General features: G+C 43.6%; 1 protein-coding gene across 2 annotated transcripts; it reads left to right on the top strand.

Annotated features, from left to right (window-relative positions):
* Positions 1-2405: 2405 nt before the first annotated feature.
* Positions 2406-4683, top strand: LOC145097850 (senescence-associated carboxylesterase 101-like). 2 transcript variants are annotated; one of them, XM_079035503.1, is made up of 4 exons: positions 2406-2585; positions 2716-3031; positions 3121-4492; positions 4585-4683. In XM_079035503.1, the coding sequence occupies exons 1-3, from the start codon at positions 2569-2571 to the stop codon at positions 4453-4455; spliced, it is 1668 nt and encodes a 555-aa protein (XP_078891629.1). In that variant the 5' UTR covers positions 2406-2568; the 3' UTR covers positions 4456-4492; positions 4585-4683. The 2 variants fall into 2 exon arrangements, with proteins under 2 accessions (XP_078891629.1, XP_078891628.1); XM_079035502.1 differs by having other exon boundaries at positions 2407-2585; positions 3121-4683.
* The last annotated feature ends 14064 nt before the right edge of the window (positions 4684-18747 follow it).

Here is an 18747-nt window from a genome sequence, read left to right as displayed (position 1 = left end):
GTTGAAAAACTAGTTGATAATAAACTGACTGATAAGTTAGCTGAATGATATAAAATAACATAAAAAACATTTAAAAGATTATGTTTTTTTTATTATTAATTAAGGGGTATATTTGAATTTTTTTAAAAAAACTCCTTAAAAGTTAGGCTATGTTTGGCGTACTAGCTGAAAAACTAGCTCATAGTTGAAAAGCTAGCTGTTATATGAAAAGTTAGCTCATAGCTGAAAAACTAACTAGTAAAAAATAACGTTTGTTTAAAATAGTTGATAAGCCAGCTGAAAGTTGTAAAATAACATAAAAGGGCATTTAAAAAATATGTTTAAGGAGTTTTTTATAAACTTGCTTATAAGTTTGCCTATAAGCTACTTTTTGTCTTATCAACACAACTTAAACTTTGCAAACAACTTAGGGAAAATGACTTAGGAGGGTAACTACCTCTTATCCGTGTTCACATATTGGCAACTTCTTCTTTTTTGTACATAATAAAGCAACCAACTTGTTTTAACTGTTTAAATTACACTAATATTACCGGCTAATACCTGCTTTAATCGGTAACTTAAAGGGAAATTGACTTACGAGGGTAACTACCTCTTATCCGTGTTCACATATTGACAACTTCTTCTTTTTTGTACATAAGAAAACAACTAACTTGTTTTAACTGTGTAACATCCCAAAAATCATGACCAAAAATTTCGTTTTTAATTTAATACTAAAACCATAATTATCAAACCATTAATTTAATACTCCGGCAACGGGCCCCGCCCTGCATTAGGCCCCGCCTGGCATCGAGCCCCGCTCGATATACATATCTGTCTCTCTTAGGCCCCGTCTGTCTCCGGGCCCCGCCCACTAAACACATACAATCATATAACATGCTAACACATAAAGAAACATACTCTACTGTATCCATGTCCTAAGAAACATACTATGCTAATAATGAGATACGGAACTTCGTTCGTACTCAGCTAGTTCCAACCAGTGCTTCAGCAGTGCAAGGTGAGTCTCCTCGCTATGTGAATGGGTCTAAGGGCACAATGCCAACCCATGTAGTCTATGAGTAGGAAGACCCGGGGTTTAGCCCTAGGCATTGTATGCTAGTATGTTATTCCGGACCAAGGTCCGATGTCGGGCGAGTGCCCCAGGAATGTTTGCATGTTAGATTATACTTGTTGTCTGTGTGATACTTGTATGTGCCTGGTAGGGAGATGAGTGTGTACAAGGTCCCGTATCTCGTCACTAGCTGAGTACGGACGAGGTTCCGTATCTCATTATTAGCATAGTATGTTTCTTAGGACATGGATACATTAGAGCATGTTTCTTTATGTGTTAGCATGTTATATGATTGTATGAGTTTAGCGGGCGAGGCCCGGAGACAGGGGGGCTAAGAGAGACAGATATGTATACCGAGCCGGACTCGATGCTAGGCGGGCCTAATGTCGGGCGGGGCCCGATGCCGGAGTATTAAATTAATGATTTGATAATTATGGTTTTAGTATTAAATTAAAAACAAAATTTTTTGTCATGATTTTTGGGATGTTACACAGTTAAAACAAGTTAGTTGCTTTCTTATGTACAAAAAAGAAGAAGTTGCCAATATGTGAACACGGATAAGAGGTAATTACCCTCCTAAGTCATTTTCCCTTTGTGTTACCGGTTAAAACAAGTATTAGCCGGTAATATTGGTATAATTTAAACAGTTAAAACATGTTAGTTGCTTTATTATATACAAAAAAGAAGAAGTTGCCAATACGTGAACACAGATAAGAAGTAGTTACCCTCCTAAGTCATTTTCCCAACAACTTAAACTTTACAATCTCCCTACGTCACAAAATTGGCTTATCAACACAACTTAAACTTTGCACTCTCCCTACGTCACAAAAAATCTTGTACACCTTACTGTTGGGTTTTAATTTAAAAAAAAATTGTGTAGGTAAATAATGTTAAAAAAAATAAATAAATGTCTTTATGTAAAGAAATTAAGATTAAATGAAAGTAGATTTGTGAAATTAAAGAACATAGTAAGAATAACTTATGTTTACCTAACTTTTTCTATCAAATCGTTTTATGTGTATGTAGTAAAAAATTCATCATAAAAAAACATTGTATACACCTTAGCAATAAATACATAAAAGGCAACCATCAAGCTTTGAAAGGTGTCATTTACGCCTAATCCTATCAAAATGACGTAAAAATACCAAGTAATCATCACCCTATCATTCAGGTTTATTCTCTTACAAAAACACATTATCCAAGTTGTCATTGTTAATCAGAAGATATACTCGGTGTAAAATGAATAATGGCATTGACGACGACTTGGCACTTTGGTAGGGACAGATCGAGTCTTGGTCGACTGTACAAAAATCTAATAATTTGAAAGCTTCGAACCAATCACCACGAGTTTTCCCAGTCAATTAAAAATCAACACAGAAAGGATTCTTTTAAATACTTCCATCTTGACATGTTACATACGAAAGAAAACGAATATCTGAATTAAAGCTTCTTTTCATCGTCTTCAACATCTAAAACAAACACACCCAAGAGTTTCTCAAAAAGAACCCAGAAAGAAGATGAAAGACCAAAAGATGTAAGCTTACATAGATCTTAACCTCGTTTAATCACCACGATATCGAATCTTGATAACGGGTTTCGTTTTTTTTGATGCTTTTGTTTATTTACTGCCATTAATGGAGTTTTTGATTGGAAAAAACTTGCAGGTTCAGCAGTGAAGTCGAACTGGGCAAGTTTCTTGGCAGCACAGATGTCATTCAAGATGCTTATCGAGCAATTTCCCAAACTTCTTCCACTCATCATCTTCACCCAACTCGTTCTGGATTCAATGTTTTGGCTTTCAACTCTTTGTCTGATTATTCAATTCTAATTAATAATAGTGCGTTGGATCTGGTTACACCAGAAAACCACAAAGACTTGCACTTTCTATCCACAAAAGTCAACCCCGAGTGCTCCATTAACAAAGCTGCTATTGAGCTTTTTGAGCAACATTTTGACGAGCTTTTGGAGCTCCTAAAACAGGTAACATTTCTTATGTAGCAGATTTAGAAAGCAAGATGAAGCCCATTATTATGTTATCTATTCTTATCTGTTAAATACTTTTCTTTCAGCATAAAGACAGTCCATTGGTCGTCACTGGACATGGTCTTGGGGGATACCTCGCCATTCTTTTTGCGCTACTTCACCAACATGCTGTAGATGTGGAAGAATCTAAAGGTTTAAAAACTGCCAAACGCCCTATTTGCATAACTTTCGGTGCTCCCCTTCTTGGTGATGAAACTCTCCGACGTGCTATCTGTGAACGCCCACAATGGAGTTCATGTTTCCTAAACGTGGTTGCAAATACGGATACTCTTGCTAGTGTTTTCTCATCGAAGACTTTATACAAACCTTTCGGTACTTTCCTGTTTTGCACAGAATCCGGTGGGCACACCGCTTTTGAAGATCAAGAGACAATCCTGGCAGTTCTAGATGACATTGCGTCATCAAATGGTGGAAACTACCAAACACATGATTATACCAACGAATTGGGTTTGATCAGAAGGAAGATTTTGTATCGCGGACCTTCTGAATTCGGTGGATTCAACTTGACTCCGTTAACAGCGGGGATCATGTTGCAATTTCAGGAAATTGGTCTGTTAAAAGATGATTCACAAGATCTGATTGCCAAAACTAAAGAGAAACGTGCGAAGATGATCAAAACCAAGAGGATGGTTAATGCATACGAGCCAACAAAGAAGCTAAACGAAATGAAGATAAGTTTGACATACATGGAATGGTATATGAAGGGCCAAAGATCAAGAGGGGGTTATTATGATAGTTTCAAGAATGCCGAAACCAAAACCATAGAAGATATCCGAAGCCAACAAGAAATCATCAGAAATCAACGTATCTTGAGTCAATATTGGAAGAAGACTATTGAAGAAAAGGAGCTAATGCCACAAAAAGAAGGTGCCAAGTTGCGTAAACGTTGGCTCTATGGTGGAACTAACTACAGAAGGATTGTTGAGCCACTAGACATAGCCGATTACTACAAAAAGGGCAACACGAACTACATAGAGAGTAGACCAAACCACTATGTGTTATTAGAGAGGTGGTCGGAGGATGACAAGAAGGATCAAAAGCCAAGCGATAAAACAAAGGCTGCTAGTCTTACTGAGGATTCTTGCTTCTGGGCACATGTAGAGGAGGCGTTGATTTCACTAAGAGACTTGAAGAATGGGGGCTTGGACGATATTACAACCAGCCTCAAAACAAGCAGCCTCAAGAGGTTTGAGGAAGATATTTTATGTGCAATCAAAGCTTTCTCTTTGTCACCAGAAGTTTTCGTGCCAGGAAGCAGTTTGATGAAGTGGTGGATTGATTATAAGGTCTTTAAAGGAATTGGGTATCATTCTGAGTTTGCTGAATACATGAACAATGAGAGATACACCGAGTACCAATAGGTTTGAGGTTCGTGGCTGATCAGCACAGCCCACGAAGGTATTTTGGGTATTTCTTTTATTGTATGCAAGTATAATATGCTAATAACCAAAAAAAGTGAAAGCATAATGCTTTAATCAACTTTGTTGTAGATAGTGTGTTGGGGGCTTTTCTCTTGATATGGGGATTGTTCTTTCTAAGCTGAGTTCTCTGCCTACCTAGATCATAAATGGATAACCATTTTACATTTACATCGATGTTTAATTGTTGCATGATGTGTAATTATATATATTCAAAAAAGTTTGTCCTCGTGGAAAAATGTGCGACATTTAGCTTAGGGCTGGTACATACTTCTATGTATATTGCCAATTGCCATAATGGTTGCAAATGCAAGTATCTCGGTTTTTGAGTAAACAATACTGTAAAAGTAAATTACATTACTATCATCCGTAAAGAAGTGTAAGTAAATTTGGTGAAAAATTATTAGTTTATTGTTATTATGTGTGGAAAATAACATACATTGCATATAGAAATTGTAAATATGAAGTATATTATTCCTTGCAAGTTATTATTTTTGTTATTTCGTATTGAAAATATCATATGCTCAACTTCATTTTTTTTGCATTTATCAACACAACTTCATCGATAAGTTTTATGTTTTAGCCATATTAGTCAGTCGTAATTAATAATAATTAAAATAAAACCTAATATAAAGCATTAATAATGTCACAACATGACCATATAATATGATGAAATAAACTATGTACGACCAAAAGAAGTTCTAGGTGAGTATTTAATGATGTAATAAACAACAAATTAGATTTAATAACACAAAACAGATGAATATCATGACAAAATGAACATAATAATATTTTTAATGTTTGCTAAACTGGTATTGTGTCACAAACTCACAAACTGATGATTTGGTAAGTTTGGTATAAGAAAAAAACCATGCTATAATCCAATTAACATCTGTTCCAATTGGTTTTAAACAATTATGGACACTATTTCCAACAAATAATACATTTCTTCAACTTTATCTGTAGGATACTGTCTAGATGCATCAACCATAGTTTTCAAGATTCGCATCATGTTCGTCTGCTTCGGAGATCTATATATGTTCTCAAGCGGGCACCTCGAGCTTGTTGTCATAGATTTTCCCACGCATATTATGCATTTGTTTACATTCGGTCTAATTATTCTTAGTTTATATATTGTAGGGGTGCTCATATAGCCTATTGTCTATTGTACGTTGATGTCATATTCCTTAATGCTTCGTCTACTAATCTTCTTCAGTAGGTTATCACTCCACTTTGTTTAGAGTTTGCCATATTTGATTTGGGTTCTCTGAACTATTTTCTTGGCATTGCAGTAACTCGAGACCAACTGAAACATCCCAAAAATGCAGTCCAAAAATTTCATTTTTAATCGTTAAGAAAACCTTAGTTATCAAACATCATATGAAAATCATAAGTCGTGTTTCTCAGAATATCATAAAAATCTGTCAAATAAATATCATAGTATAAACATCCCGGGCTAAACCAATGGTGTGTGCACTGCAATCATCCCAAGCTCTTCCCCTTGCTATCGGAAGTAATTGAAACCAAAACTGAAAACTGTAAGCACGAAGCTTAGTAAGTCTCCCCAAACTACCATATACATAATCACATAAACACATAAACTGGGTCCCCGCCCCTTCCTCCCCCCCTCCCCCCGGCATCGGACAAAGTCCGACATTAGGCCCCGCCAGGCTTTAGGCCCTGCTCGATATACAAATATATTTCTACTAGGCCCCACCTGTCTTTGGGCCCCGCCCACTATACTCATTCAACAATAACGTATAATCATGCTAGTACATAAAGAATCATACACAATACTATATATCCTAGTCTTAAGGCCTCACTTATTGTGGGCCCCGTCCCTACTCTGCTAATGATAAGATATAACCCCGTTCACTCTCAGCTAGTGATGAGATACGGGACCCCGCCCACCCTAACCTCCTTACCAGGCACATACAAGTATCGTAAAGACAACAAATATAACTAAACATGCATTCCTTCATTGAGTACCACCCGACATCGAACCGTAGCTCGGAAACATACATATAAACCTTCCTTGGGTCCTGCCCGACATCGGCCCGAAATCCGGAAACATATAAACATTCCTCGGGCTTACCCCGACATCGGACCGAAATCCGGAAACGTACAAACAGACACATGCGAGAATCACGAAGATATCAAGCATACAAACATTCCTCGGGTTTGCCCCGACATCAGACCTTAGTCCAGAACATACTAACATACATAAACGGGCCAGTATTGGTGCCTTCGACCCGTTCCTACAGGAGAAAACACACCTCACAAGCTGACTACAGAATCCCGCGAATAACCCTTTGGTTGCTAGCTGGTAGATCCCCGAGCTACCAGTACCGAAATAACACTTAGTCAAAACCCAATAGTTCTTACTTGGGGTGAAATGACCGTTTCACCCCTGGTCCAATAAGATTCACAACCAAGGCCCAAAACTATCAAATCCATAAATATCCATCAATGGCCCAATTTTCCAAATTGGGCCTAAACCCTTACATAGGCTTTTCCCCAAAGGCCAATTACTTTTCTGAACCAATGATTTTCTGATGGCCCAAAGTGCAAGCCCATTGGGTCCAATCAAGGCCTACTATCTTGGGCCCACTAAGACCCAATTCATCATTCAAGGCCCATTAGGGCAAGCCCAGCAAGGCAAGCCCAACCAGTGGTCCATTACTCTAAAATCCTTAGTCCATTATGAGCCCAAACCAAAACATCAGTCTAATACCAAGCTAGCCCAAAATCAAAGAGTCTAAAACTTGCACAGGGGCTACTCATTTCGTGATCTCTTCATGCTCACGTCGCGAGGTCGTGGTTTCAGTCCTGGAACTTCCTCGAATGTGTTCTCACATCGTGAGGCTTCATTCCTCACGTCGTGAGTCCGTATCTGACCAAAAATGAGCATTAAGCTCTTAAACCGTTAAGCCTTAACATGGGACAGTCTAGAGGGTCTTCCTTGACCCCAAATACATGACTTAAACACCAACTTGGGTCAAAATGAAGTAAAAAGGTCCAAGACTCAAACTTGGAGTCCAAAACCATGACCAAAATCCAGATCTGAGACTTATAAGGCTTAAGATACCAGCATGATCCATAAATTTGCTAATTTTATGGATTCCATGCATGCTAACCAGCATTACAAGCCATAAAATGCATGGAAACTTAGATATAGCAAGCAAGGAAGGCCATGTATGAGCTTGAGGACTTACTAAGGTCCAAAAACTCCACAACTAGCTGATGATGAAGCCAAGAAGCTAACCAATGCACCGACAATGATCTTCTTCTCCTTAATGAGCTTTAAAGCCTCCAAAATCTCTTGAATAACACCAAAATGACCAAGAACTTCAATGGGGGCTGATATTAGGGTTTTCCAGAGGTCTTGGGAGTGAAAGAGGCTAAGGAGGAGCAACCCTAAGCTCCTCATGTCATGAGACCTTAATGCTCATGTCGTGAGCCTTAAATGAACATGCTCAACAAATCAATGATCCCTCATCTAAACTACTCCAACTTTAAACGACCATAACTTCTTCGTTTTAACTCCATTTTTGACGTTCTTTATATCCACGGAAAGGTGGCGAGAAGCTCTACACATATATAAACTTTACCTCACCATAAAACCTTCCGAACGAAAATACAAAATTCATAAAGAGATCGAACTGCCACTTTACCAATATACCCTTTGGCTCCAAGGCACAACCTAAATTCCTGAATCACCTCAAGTACATCGTCCGCACCTAAGCGGGTCTATATCTCTCTCTTTTAAAGGCCATAAGACTTATGATACCCCATATTCATGCCGCAATCCCGAATTAGGAGAGCGATTCGGAATAGGGCGTTACAACTCTCCACCACTTAAATTAGATTTCGTCCTCAAAATCGCTCCTTACTAACACCCATATCCCAACAAATGATCTGAGGAACGCAACCTATGATTCTACTCTTAAAATGATCTTCTAAACACAACCGAAAGCTAAGACGAACCGCCATCACGAAGAAAGCGAACTTTGAGCTTCCGCAAATCACTTCAGCCTCCCTAGAGTCTTGTAACAACGTAAATTTTCAAACAAAATTTTCATTTCAAAATAAAGTATTTTCATTTAAAACAAGGCATAAACATTCCAAGTGTCATGTCAGAATACAAATCATATGAATCCCAAGATCACAAAACATCTATCAGTGTGTACAGATCACGTCGGCGCCTTCCCACGGTCCTCGCTAGTACCTGAAACACATACACAACAACTGTAAGCATAAATGCTTAGTGAGTTCCCCAAAATACAACTTACGCACATACGCCTTTCCAGGCCCTGACTTTCCGGTCCATGTGTCTCAGGGGACTTCCGTCCCTGCTGGGTAAACCTTCCGGTCCTACCCACGCCAATCTTACGGTCCACAACATAGCGCCTTCCGGCCCATAACATAATGCCTTCCAGCCCACATAACATACATAGCACGTATAACAGTTAACTTATCACATATAGCACATATATCTTATATCATATCCGACCTTCCGGTCACACAGTCAAACCCTTCCGGGTACAGTATAGTGAGAAGACTCACCTCGTGAATATCGAAAGCTAGAAAATCCCGAAGTCACTCGTGCTCGATCCGCCGAGCTACAATCTCCCTCAAGAAGGCTCCCCTGATGAATTAGCAACAGATCCAAGCTCCCCAACTCCTCAAGCTTGATTCTCTCCCTCCTTTCTTGCAATATCACACGAAATGGTGAACAAATGGCCTCCAAATACACTCACAAGGGCTCACAGTCGTATGGGGGCTCTTAGGGTTCAAGGTGGCCGCAAATGAGGGCCATAAGGTCCTTTAAATAGGGCTTAGGACCGGGAAATCAGGGTTTCATTAAACAGCACAGACTCGCTGAGTCCATATCCTGGACTCGCCGAGTCCAGACGAATCCCGCGTCCAGAATCGCGACCCTACTCGGCGAGTCTGAGCTCCAACTCGCCGAGTCCCCTCTCAAAACACAAAATAATTAAACAATAAAGATACCTGAAATTTCGGGCTGTTACAATTCTCCCCCACTAGAACTAGACTTCGCCCTCGAAGTGTCGCTCTGGAAATAGCTTCGGATGCTGCTCCCGCATCCCGCGCTCCGACTCCCAGGTCATCTCCGATCCCTTCCGGTGTTGCCACTGAACCAACACCAGAGGTACCTCCTTGTTCCTCAGAACCTTGATCTTACGATCCCTGATAGCCACGGGCCTCTCAGCATAATTCAGACTCGCATCCACCTGAATATCCTCTAATGGAACCACTGCTGACTCATCGGCTAAACACTTCCTCAATTGCGACACGTGAAAAGTGTCGTGGATCTGCCCCAACTCTGCTGGCAACTCCAAACGATAGGCTACCCGACCTACCTTTGCAATCACACGAAATGGTCCAATATACCGGGGCCCCAACTTGCCCCTCTTCCTGAATCGAATCACTCCTTTCCAAGGAGAAACTTTCAGGAGAACGAAGTCGCCGACCTGAAACTCAAGCTCGGACCGGCCTCTGTCTGCATAACTCTTCTGTCGGCTCTGGGCGGTCAATAACCTCTGTCTGACCTGCTGAATCTGCTCTGTCGTCTGAAGCACGATCTCTGTACTGCCCATCACTCTCTGCCCAACCTCTCCCCAGCAAATGGGGGTCCGACACCTCCTACCATACAACAGCTCAAAGGGTGGCATACCAATGCTCGAATGACGGCTGTTGTTGTAGGAAAACTCTGCTAAGGGTAAATACGCATCCCAGCTACCCCCGAAATCTAACACACATGCTCGAAGCATGTCTTCCAGTGTCTGAAACGTCCGCTCGCTCTGGGCGTCTGTCTGGGGATGATATGCGGTACTAAAATGCAATTTAGTACCCAGCTCCTCATGGAATTTCTTCCAGAATCTGGAAGTGAAGCGCACATCACGGTCTGAAACAATCGAGATCGGCACCCCATGCCGAGATACCACTTCTCTCACATATATCTTTTCCAACTTCTCCGCTGAAGAACTCTCACTGATGGCAAGGAAGTGAGCGCTCTTCGTCAACCTATCCACAATCACCCAAATTGCATCAACTCCTCTGGCAGTCCTCGGCAATTTGGTGATGAAATCCATAGTGATCTGTTCCCACTTCCATTCGGGAACCTCCAATGGCTGCAACTTGCCATGCGGTCTCTGGTGCTCGACCTTAACCCTGCGGCAGGTCAAACACCTCTCAACGAACCATGCGACGTCCCTCTTCATACAAGGCCACCAATACTCTTTCCTCAAATCCAAATACATCTTCGTAGCCCCCGGATGGATCGAAAACTTCGACCGATGATCCTCTTCCATCAAAGAAATACGCGTACCACCCACGAACGGTACCCAAATCCGACCCTGAAATGTCATAAGCCCTCGTCCATTCGTAACGAACTCTGAAACCAAACCAACAACCCGCTCCCTCTTCTGCATCTCCGGTCGCACAGCCTCGGCCTGCGCCGCACGAATAGCATCCAATACTGGAGCCATCACGGTCAATCTCAAACATACTTCTCGCAGTGGAGTGCTCTCCGCCCTGCGGCTCAACGCATCGGCTACCACATTAGCTTTGCCTGGGTGGTACAGGATCTCACAATCATAATCCTTGACCACATCCAACCACCTCCTCTGACGCATATTTAGGTTGGGCTGATCCATCAAATACTTCAAGCTCTTATGGTCCGTGTATATCGTACATCGAACCCCATACAAGTAGTGACGCCAAATCTTGAGAGTGAACACTACTGCCCCCAACTCTAAATCATGCGTGGGATATCTCGTCTCATGAGGCTTCAGCTGCCTCGACGCATAAGCTATCACATGACCCCTCTGCATCAACACTGCACCCAGCCCCAAAATCGATGCATCACAATATACTACAAAATCCTCCATCCCTTCCGGGAGAGCTAACACCGGGGCTTCGCACAACCTTTGGCGAAGTGTCTCAAAGGAGGTCTGCTGCTCGGGACCCCATGAGAATGCAACACCCTTCCGGGTCAATCTGGTGAGCGGCACTGCGATCTTGGAGAAATCCTTAATAAATCTCCGATAATACCCTGCCAACCCAAGGAAGCTCCTGATCTCTGATGGTGACTTCGGCACCTCCCAGCTCATCACCGCCTCGACTTTGGCCGGATCGACCAGAATCCCTTCCTGGTTAACGAGATGTCCTAGGAACTGGACCTCCCGCAACCAGAAATCACATTTGGAGAACTTCGCATAAAGCTTCTCCGATCTCAATACCTCAAGGACCTCCCTCAAATGCTCCTCATGCTGCTCTCTAGATCTCGAATACACCAGAATATCATCGATAAATACAATCACTGACCGATCCAACATCGGCCTGCATACCCTGTTCATGAGATCCATGAACACAGCCGGGGCATTGGTGAGCCCGAAAGGCATCACCACAAACTCGTAATGCCCATATCGCGTCCTAAACGCTGTCTTCTGAATGTCCTCATCCCGCACTCTCACCTGATGGTACCCCGACCTCAGATCGATCTTGGAAAACCAAGATGCTCCCTGCAACTAATCGAATAAATCGTCAATCCTCGGTAACGGGTAACGGTTCTTGACCGTCAACTTGTTCAACTCCCGGTAATCAATGCACATCCGGTGTGAACCATCCTTCTTTTTGACGAACAGAATAGGTGCTCCCCACGGCGAGCTGCTTGGCCGAATGAATCCCTTCCCCAGCAACTCCTGAAGCTGCGAGGACAACTCTTGCATCTCTGGAGGTGCAAGACGATAAGGCACCTTAGCGATAGGCGCGGCCCCCGGAACCAAATCAATACCAAACTCCACTTGCCTCACAGGAGGTACTCCCGGCAGCTCCTCGGGAAAAACATCTGGAAACTCACGCACCACTGGAACCTCCTCAACTGATCTCGGTCTCTCGGAAGCCTCCCGCGTATCCATCACATACGCCACAAAACCCTTACAGCCCTGCTGTAAACACTGCCTCGCCCTAGCGGCCGAACAAAAAGCTGATCCTGAACGGGTACCCTCGCCGTACACCGAAAGAACTCCCCCACTAGGGTCTCGTATAGTCACCAGCTGACGCTCACAGTCGATGACGGCGCCGAATCGGCTCAACCAGTCCATGCCCACAATGACACAGACATCACTCATCGCAATAGGAATCAGATTAATCGGAAACTCGACCCCGAAAATCTTTAACACACATCCCCGGAGAACCTCCGTGGCACAAATCACCATCTCGTCAGCTATAGAAACTCTCAGAGGCCGACTCAACGGCTCACGACTAACGCTGATATGCTGACTAAAGGCCAAAGATACAAAAGACCGACTCGCACCCGAGTCAAATAGCACTAAAGCAGGCACAGAGTTCACAAGGAAAGTACCTACGCATAACATAACATAAGCATAACATCTCAACATCAGAATAAATACATGAAATAAAGCATACCTGCCACAACATCGGGCGTAGCGCGGACCTCCTCCGTAGTCAGCTGAAAGGCTCTCCCACGAGCCCTCGGGGCCTCGACCTTCACCGGTCGAGTCTCAGTAGTCCTGGCAGCAGGTGCAGATCCCTGAAGAAGCTGAGGGCACTCGGCCTTCCGATGGCCTGTCTGGTTGCAATGAAAGCAAACCATAAACTCCTTAGGGCAATCCCTGGCGATGTGCCCCTCCTTGCCACACTTGTAGCAAGCACCAGATCGACATGTCCCCTCATGACCCTTTCCGCACTTTCCGCAAGTGCGGCCCTTCGGACCTCCCGTCCTCGAATCGGCGGACTTAGTCCGCTTGGCTGCCGGCTGAGACTGAGCCGGCCGCCGGTCCACCCGCTGAGACTCGGCCTCCTCCCTGGCCTGGGTCTCCAACTCGATCTCGCGCTTCCTGGCATTCGCCTGAAGCTCAGCAAAGGTATGATAGGTGGAGTTTGACACAAACTCCCGGATATCCCTCCTCAAAACACCCAAGTACCGGCTCATCCGAGCCTGCTCTGTGGACACCAGCTCGGGGCAGAACATCGCCCTCTCATGAAACTTCCGCGTGATCACCATAACCGAATCAGTACCCTGCTTGAGGGTCAAGAACTCCTGAACCAATCGTTCCCTCTCCACCGGGGGAACGTACTCGTCTCTGAACATAGAGGTAAACCTCTCCCATGTCACTGCTGAAATCTCTGCCAAAGTGAAGTTCGCCGTCACGAACTTCCACCAATCCTTCGCTCCCAGACGGAGCTGGTTCAAAGCGAACCGTACCCTCAGATGCTCCAGACATGAACAAGTGTAGAAGCACCCCTCAACATCAGCGATCCACCTCATCGCAGCAATCGGATCCTGCGTCCCATCAAACTCAGGTGGCTTCGTGTTGCTGAACTCTCGAAACAGCAACGAGTGACCCCCCTGCGGCCTGGCAGCGGCCACAGCTGCGGTAGCTGCAGCGGCTGCAGCCTCAGTCAATGCGGCGTACCGCTCATCAAAAGTCTCCATCAAGGTGGTCTTAATAGACCCAAACATCTCCGGAATCTCAGCCCAGATCGCTGCAGCCACCTCCTCATGAATCATCTGACGAATCTCCTCGTCACTCACACCGCTCGTACTCGGTCTGTGGCGTGGTCCAACCATGATGTCTTTGAAATACAACATAAAACTATCAGAGACTCCATCGAGTATAATCGCACTCGATAACGCAACCCTACTCAGTCTCCGATATCTAGGGATTCTTACTTGGGTTTCCCCCTGACCCGGTGTCTTCGGTAGTACGGGCCCAATACTACCGACCACACCGCATCAGCATTCATCCCAAGTCTTCCTCCCCAAACCCCGGATAGTGAGTACTCTACTTTTGTTATGCACTATCTACCCGCACGCTATCAAAGCATCTCATATCGGCAAACTTTCCTAGACTAAGGCATCACAAATCAGGCCACTCTAGTCCTATCATGAATACCTAGTCTTCTAGCATGCATAACAATTCATATCATATCACATCTGTTAACATAACATTGTAAGATATTTTGGGGATCTTTACCGTTCGGGCGCTGACTGACCGTACACACTGCTTCATTCTTGCTTACCACAAAATCATTTATAAAAGTTTATGCCTTTATTTAAAAAAGTTTTCCTCAAATCCTCGGTTTGAGTTCAGTTACGCCCAAAGGTGCACCCGAATCCCTCAAACCAAGGCTCTGATACCAATTTGTAACAACGTAAATTTTCAAACAAAATTTTCATTTCAATATAAAGTATTTTCATTTAAAACAAGGCATAAACATTCCAAGTGTCATGTCAGAATACAAATCATATGAATCCCAAGATCACAAAAAATCTATCAGTGTGTACAGATCACGCCGGCGCCTTCCCACGGTCCTCGCTAGTACCTGAAACACATACACAACAACTGTAAGCATAAATGCTTAGTGAGTTCCCCAAAATACAACTTACGCGCATACGCCTTTCCAGGACCTGACCTTCTGGTCCATGTGTCTCAGGGGACTTCCGTCCCTGCTGGGTAAACCTTCCGGTCCTACCCACGCCAACCTTACGGTCCACAACACAGCGCCTTCCGGCCCATAACATAATGCCTTCCGGCCCACATAACATACATAGCACGTATAACAGTTAACTTATCACATATAGCACATATATCTCATATCATATCCGACCTTCCGGTCACACAGTCAAACCCTTCTGGGTACAGTATAGTGAGAAGACTCACCTCGTGAATATCGAAAGCTAGCAAATCCCGAAGTCACTCGTGCTCGATCCGCCGAGCTACAATCTCCCTCAAGAAGGCTCCCCTGATGAATTAGCAACAGATCCAAGCTCCCCAACTCCTCAAGCTTGATCCTCTCCCTCCTTTCTTGCAATATCACACGAAATGGTAAACAAATGGCCTCCAAATACACTCACAAGGGCTCACAGTCGTATGGGGGCTCTTAGGGTTCAAGGTGGCCGCAAATGAGGGCCATAAGGTCCTTTAAATAGGGCTTAGGACCGGGAAATTAGGGTTTCATTAAACAGCGCAGACTCGCCGAGTCCATATCCTGGACTCGCCGACTCCAGACGAATCCCGCGTCCAGAATCGCGACCCTACTCGGCGAGTTTGAGCTCCAACTCGCCGAGTCCCCTCTCAAAACACAAAATAATTAAACAATAAAGATACCTGAAATTTCGGGCTGTTACAAGTCTGAGTCCATACTAGTCTGTCTCCCTGACAGACTGCCTACATAACTATTTAGAGAACAATTATACTTAACCGAAAGCTCAGATAATCCTTCGAGTAGAAGATTCATCCCTGTAAAGGTTAGACTCAGACAAGAGTTGCGCAATAGGATCAAACCAATTACTCTGAGATTATTCAACCCAATTGTCAGTGACTTGGTACCTTCGATCAACAAACTACTCCATACATAAAAAAATCCTCGCATCACTACTCCTGTCCAAACATCATGTTGCCTCTTATTTTCTTTCTGGATGAACCGAGACCACCCTGGTCCCAACTGATTTGCCATTATCTGGAATACCGAACTCCCACCCAGTTGCTGAACTAAAGAACACCTCTTAATCGCTCCCAGTGACTTACGAAGAAACTTCGGCTATCAAAAACTACTCTATCCATATTGCAACTCCGGGCTCCATAACTAGGAGATACGGGCCTCGCCCACACTCTGTTATCTAGGAGATACGGGCCCCCACCCACACTCTGCTGACTAGGAGATACTGTTGGGTTTTGAGCATTTTAACACTCCTAAGTGTACATGTAACCCTAAATACCTTGGATCTATGTTTTCTCTATTATACATGCAAATATGAATATTCCAAGGTATTACCCTAACAAGCATACAATCTTTTATACTTGGGTAATAAAATGGATAGAATACATACCTTGTTGATGTAGCTTGACTCCATGAAGCTTGAGTGCCTAGTGCCCCAAGTGTGATACCTCAAATGGTTCACACAACACCATGAACACTTGGACTAAGCTTGAGAATAAGGATACTTTGTTTCTCTCTAGTGAAATCGGCCTTGCCCTTTTGTGTACACACACTAGTGCCAATTTCACCAACGAAGGACATCTTTATATAGTGTGGAGATTAGGGTTAAACCCTAATACCCATGACCTTTCATTTCATATGATTCATAGGTTAAACACTCCATGGATTATCCATGAAAGCTTAGCCCAACCTAAGTGAACTTGGCCCTTCACACACACATATATCTAAGAGTCTATATTTAATTAGTTCCTTTTGATCACTTAATTAATTACAAATTAATTCTTGATCAATAATAATTAAATAATATGATTATATATTAATATATTAGAACTTATAGTATATTAATATAAATCACTACTATCCTTTTTCCTCATCTTGTCAATCCAATTGTCTCGATGTCATGCAAATGGACCATGCCGAGTCGGGTCAAGTCTTACCAATTATAGTTATGGACTTAGACATTAATCCATCAGTTTCCCACTTGGATAAGTCTAAAAATATTATTGCAAGTATGACTTCATAACCCGACTAGCAATCGTAGCTCTCAAAAGCTTATGTCGAACTCTGACGTTTGTCAATGACTTGTCCATTAGATAAGGGATCATATATTCCTCCATTCTAGCTATCATATGGACTGAGACATGGATTAAAATCATTCTCTCTGTCCATTTGTTTTTTCCTGATTTCCGATTCATGACGACCGACTATGTAACACCCAAACTTTTGAAGGCCAAGAAAGGAAACAAAACCCTAACTTTAAGGGGAGACTCGGCGAGTCCAAGGTGGAACTCGGCAAGTCCGAGCGGGATCCGGGTCGAGGAGTAAGTGACCGACTCGGCAAGTCGGCCAAGGAGACTCGGCGAGTCAGGTCTATTTGAGGAAAACCCTAAATTCGGGACTTGGAGCCTATTTAAGCGCCTCATTCTCTTCCTTAGGGTCCCTTTACTGCCTCTTTAACCCTGAATACCAGACCTTAGCCGCCATATCCATTGTGGAGCCAATTATTGCCTTGAAGAGTGCATTAAAGCTTGGAGAAGGAAGAAGGATCTTGAGGGTGCAAGAAGGGGCTATAGATCTGGGATTGGGAAGATATTTTTGAACATTTTTGGTATTAAGTCGTTTCCCTTCCTTTAGATCTATTTTGGTTGTGAGTTTTGGGGCTTTTTAGCCATGATTAGTTGTCCATTTGAGTTAGAAGCCGGATCTGGAGTTGCTACTTCAGATCTAAGTATATTTTGGTCTTGGGAAGCATAAAGTGTCATCCCTTGAGTTGATTATGGAGCCTCTTTGCCTTAAACCCTAGTTTATGGTGTATTTTGCCTAGATCTCCTTCCCTACATGTAAAGTTTGCAACTTTACGTGAGGAATAGGCTTAGGAAGGGTAGATATACAGTTTGGAGTCCATGCATGACTCAAAAGTCCTCTGCATGTATGGAGATCTGAATGGACTCGGCGAGTCCTTTGAGTGGACTCGGCGAGTAGCATGAAGATTTGGAGGGACTCGACGAGTGGGATGAACAGCTCGTCGAGTCAGATGAAGTTGGGCAGGAACTCGGCGAGTTGGATGAACAACTCGGCGAGTCTGTTGAAGGTTGTCTTGGACTCGGCGAGTCAGGTCGCAAAACCCCAAACCCTTAGAGTTGAGACTCGAATCAGTGAGTCGAATGGAGACTCGGTGAGTTGGACATGTCAGGGCTCGGAAATTGGTAGACTCGGCGAGTCATGGACTGACTCGGCGAGTCGAGTCACGAATAGAAGGACTCTGAACATATGTGCTCGGCGAGTCAATAGGGTGACTCGGCAAGTAGGGTTGACCTAGAAGGTTGACTTTGACCAGGACTTTGACTTTGACCAGAGTTGACTTGGTTGTCTTTCGGGGGTCAGTTAGACTTAGTGTTGCAATGATATTGGTAGCTCAGGGAGCGAGTGGAGCAGGAGTTCAGAGAGTTGTCGGGCAGCAGCTAGTGGGTTCATCGGCCAGTTCAGCCAGTGCATGTGAGTTTCCCTTTGTATGAATGGGTCTGCGGCCACAATGCCGGCCCATGTAGTTATGAGTAGAAGACCTGGGGATTAGCCGTAGGCACAGTATGCTAGTATGATATTCGGGACGAGGTCCAATGATAGAGGGCGGGTGCCCAAGGAATGGTTTATGTGATAGTTTATACTTGTTGTCTGTGTGATACTTGTATGTGCCTGGTAGGGAGGTGAGTGTGGGCGAGGTCCCGTATCTCACCAATAGCAGAG

The sequence above is a fragment of the Lactuca serriola genome, chromosome 4, assembly GCF_051521515.1.
Source record: "Lactuca serriola cultivar US96UC23 chromosome 4, Lser_US96UC23_V15, whole genome shotgun sequence".
NCBI lineage: Eukaryota > Viridiplantae > Streptophyta > Magnoliopsida > Asterales > Asteraceae > Lactuca > Lactuca serriola.
This window is presented reverse-complemented; position numbering and strand designations above follow the sequence as displayed.

What these genes read in the sequence shown, in the direction of transcription:
- LOC145097850 (XM_079035503.1), top strand. An exon ending in TTTTGGAGCTCCTAAAACAG is followed by an intron (nt 3,032 to 3,120) that starts GTAACATTTCTT and finishes CTTTTCTTTCAG; the next exon opens with CATAAAGACAGTCCATTGGT.